General features: G+C 34.9%; 1 protein-coding gene across 1 annotated transcript; it reads left to right on the forward strand.

The window, feature by feature from the left end:
• Positions 1-63: 63 nt before the first annotated feature.
• Positions 64-2391, forward strand: LOC117169805. Its single transcript, XM_033356312.1, has 4 exons — positions 64-171; positions 277-423; positions 885-1139; positions 1347-2391. Exons 1-4 carry the CDS (start codon positions 64-66, stop codon positions 1536-1538), a joined length of 702 nt encoding a protein of 233 aa, XP_033212203.1. The 3' UTR covers positions 1539-2391.
• The last annotated feature ends 46 nt before the right edge of the window (positions 2392-2437 follow it).

A 2437-nucleotide genomic window follows, 5' to 3' on the forward strand; every position in this document is an offset into this window, starting at 1 on the left:
CCATTGTTTAACTTCAAAAGCATCGATGGTGGTATTTTCGTGTTTCATTTTCTAATCGAAAACATGGACATAAGAAACTTTTTAGTGAAAAGGCCACGCTTATCATCAAACTCATCGAACGTTGCCGCCGCGCAAGAAAATACTTCCGGAATCGAAGACGTGGAACCAAAGGTGATTTTAATCAGCCACATATATCTGTATTTATACTGATCAAGAGTAAAAATATTGAAAGACTGTAATTATCCATACACATAGTGAAAAAAAATTTATGTGCAGGAAAAGAAAGGAAATAATAGTTCTGAAAGGAAAAATGCAGAAGAATCTGACGAGTCTACGGTTACGGTATTGTGTCAGTGTACGGAATTCGACGAACCAACAGCCTCGCAAAAGTCGGAAACGTCTAAAGAATTTTTAATTGTCGAGGTGCGATTGAAAGGTTTTAATGAATATGAATTGCTAGAACTTTTTTAATTTTGTTTTTTCGTGAAGGAGAAATGAATACTAATATTAATACTATAACATTGAAACTTATATAAGTGGTACTAAAATGATAGAAATTCAAGATGAAGTTTGTTGAAAAAAAGTTTAAAATATAATAACAGAAAAAAATTAAGTCAGTAACAGCTACAAAGCATATCATTTAATATATAGAAGATACTTCATCGATAATAAGATGCAAAATTCAGAATAAGTAGCCAACAGTTTTTTTATTACAGATCTTCAAATTTTCTCGCTCTTTTGTGATATGAAATTCACAAAACAGTTCGAGTATACTTTGAAGTATAAACTGCCCTAATCTATCACTTTATAGCTTTTTTACAAATTCATAGGTATTGCAGTATTTTTGGTTACTTAAACTAAAAAATAAATTTTTATTATTTCAGTATGATATTTGGTCAGCCGTAGCTAAACGCCGTACTTTAAAACGGAGCGAAATTTACAACTATCTCATGCACACTAAAACTCCGGCAGCATCGTTCAAATTTCCTTTGTATCTAGAGGGCCATCAAAGCAGAAGATTCCAATATCATTGGCTTCAGCGTTTCAAATGGCTAGCCTACAGCGAGGAGAAAAATGGAACCTTCTGCAAATATTGCGTGTTATTTGCACCCAACTGTGGTGGTTTCAGCGAAGGTCAGGTAAGAGAGCAAAAACCAAATTCACTAGGGTGAAAAGTTTACTCTTAACTAGTCGAATTTTGCCCATCTTAGAGTGATGATTTACTCGAAAAATTTAAGTGATTACTATTTTTTCAATTAAAACCACTCTTTAAAAATTGAAATTTCACTAGTTTCGAGATAAACTTGAAAAAATCAATGCACTCAAAGCAATATCATTTCTTGTAGGATCTGAAAACTTTCGTCAGCATGCCTTTAACAAAATATAAAAAGGCAATTGAAGAAATGGAACGACACGGTAATCTTTCCTACCATTGTTTCTCTAAAGAAAAAGCGCTCGAGTTTATGAAAAACATGGACAACCAAAGTTCGAACGCAGTCGACATCCTCCTCGATAAGGAGAAACTGAAGATTATTTAAAACAATCGAAACCGTTTAGGCTCGATCGTTGAAACCGTGCTTTTTTGTTCACGCAGTAATTTGCCACTGCGGGGACACAGAGATTCTGGTGACATGCGCACAGACGAAAAAATAGAAGATGCCTCTTCTGGCAAAGAAGGTATTTTACGGTCACTTTTGGCATTTCTAATAAATTCTGGTGACAAAAATTTAAAATTTCATTTGGAAACGGTACCGCGAAACTGTACTCTGATCAGCAAAACCGTGCAGAATGAGATCATTGATATAATCGGCCAGATAATTCGCTGCAAGATTGTCGAAAAAGTTAAAAGATCGAAATTTTTTTACGTTATTTGTGACGAAACAACGGACGCAAGTAAAATGATTCAAATGACCCTATGCGTGCGTTACGTAGATCTAGAGGAATATATCGTGCGCGAGGATTTTCTCGGTTTCATACAATTGAAATCCACTGTTGGGAAAGATGTCATAACAGCTATCTTAGATGAATTAAAAGTTTTGGGTTTGGACATCATCAACCTGCGTGGACAAGAGTATGATGGAGGATCTAACTTCTCTGGAAAATACAATGAAGTTCAAGCACTCATTTCTGAAGATCAACCCTTAACGTTTTATACGCACTGCTTCAGTCATTCGTTGAATTTATGCGTTTCAAACTCTTGTGAAGTTCCTGAGATTCGAAATATGCTAGGAATAGTTTCATCGTTAATCAACTTTTTCACGGTTTCAGCCAAAAGAACACAACTGCTTGAAGATGAAATTAAAGCAAAGTTACCAGGATCGAAAAAAATTCATTTAAAAACTCTTTGCTTCACTCGTTGGGTTGATAAACATGAAAGTACGAGCACAGTTTGTGAGTTCCTGCCATATATCGTGCCAGTATTAGATGATTTAAAGTA

This window comes from Belonocnema kinseyi, chromosome 3 (assembly GCF_010883055.1).
Source record: "Belonocnema kinseyi isolate 2016_QV_RU_SX_M_011 chromosome 3, B_treatae_v1, whole genome shotgun sequence".
Taxonomy (NCBI): domain Eukaryota; kingdom Metazoa; phylum Arthropoda; class Insecta; order Hymenoptera; family Cynipidae; genus Belonocnema; species Belonocnema kinseyi.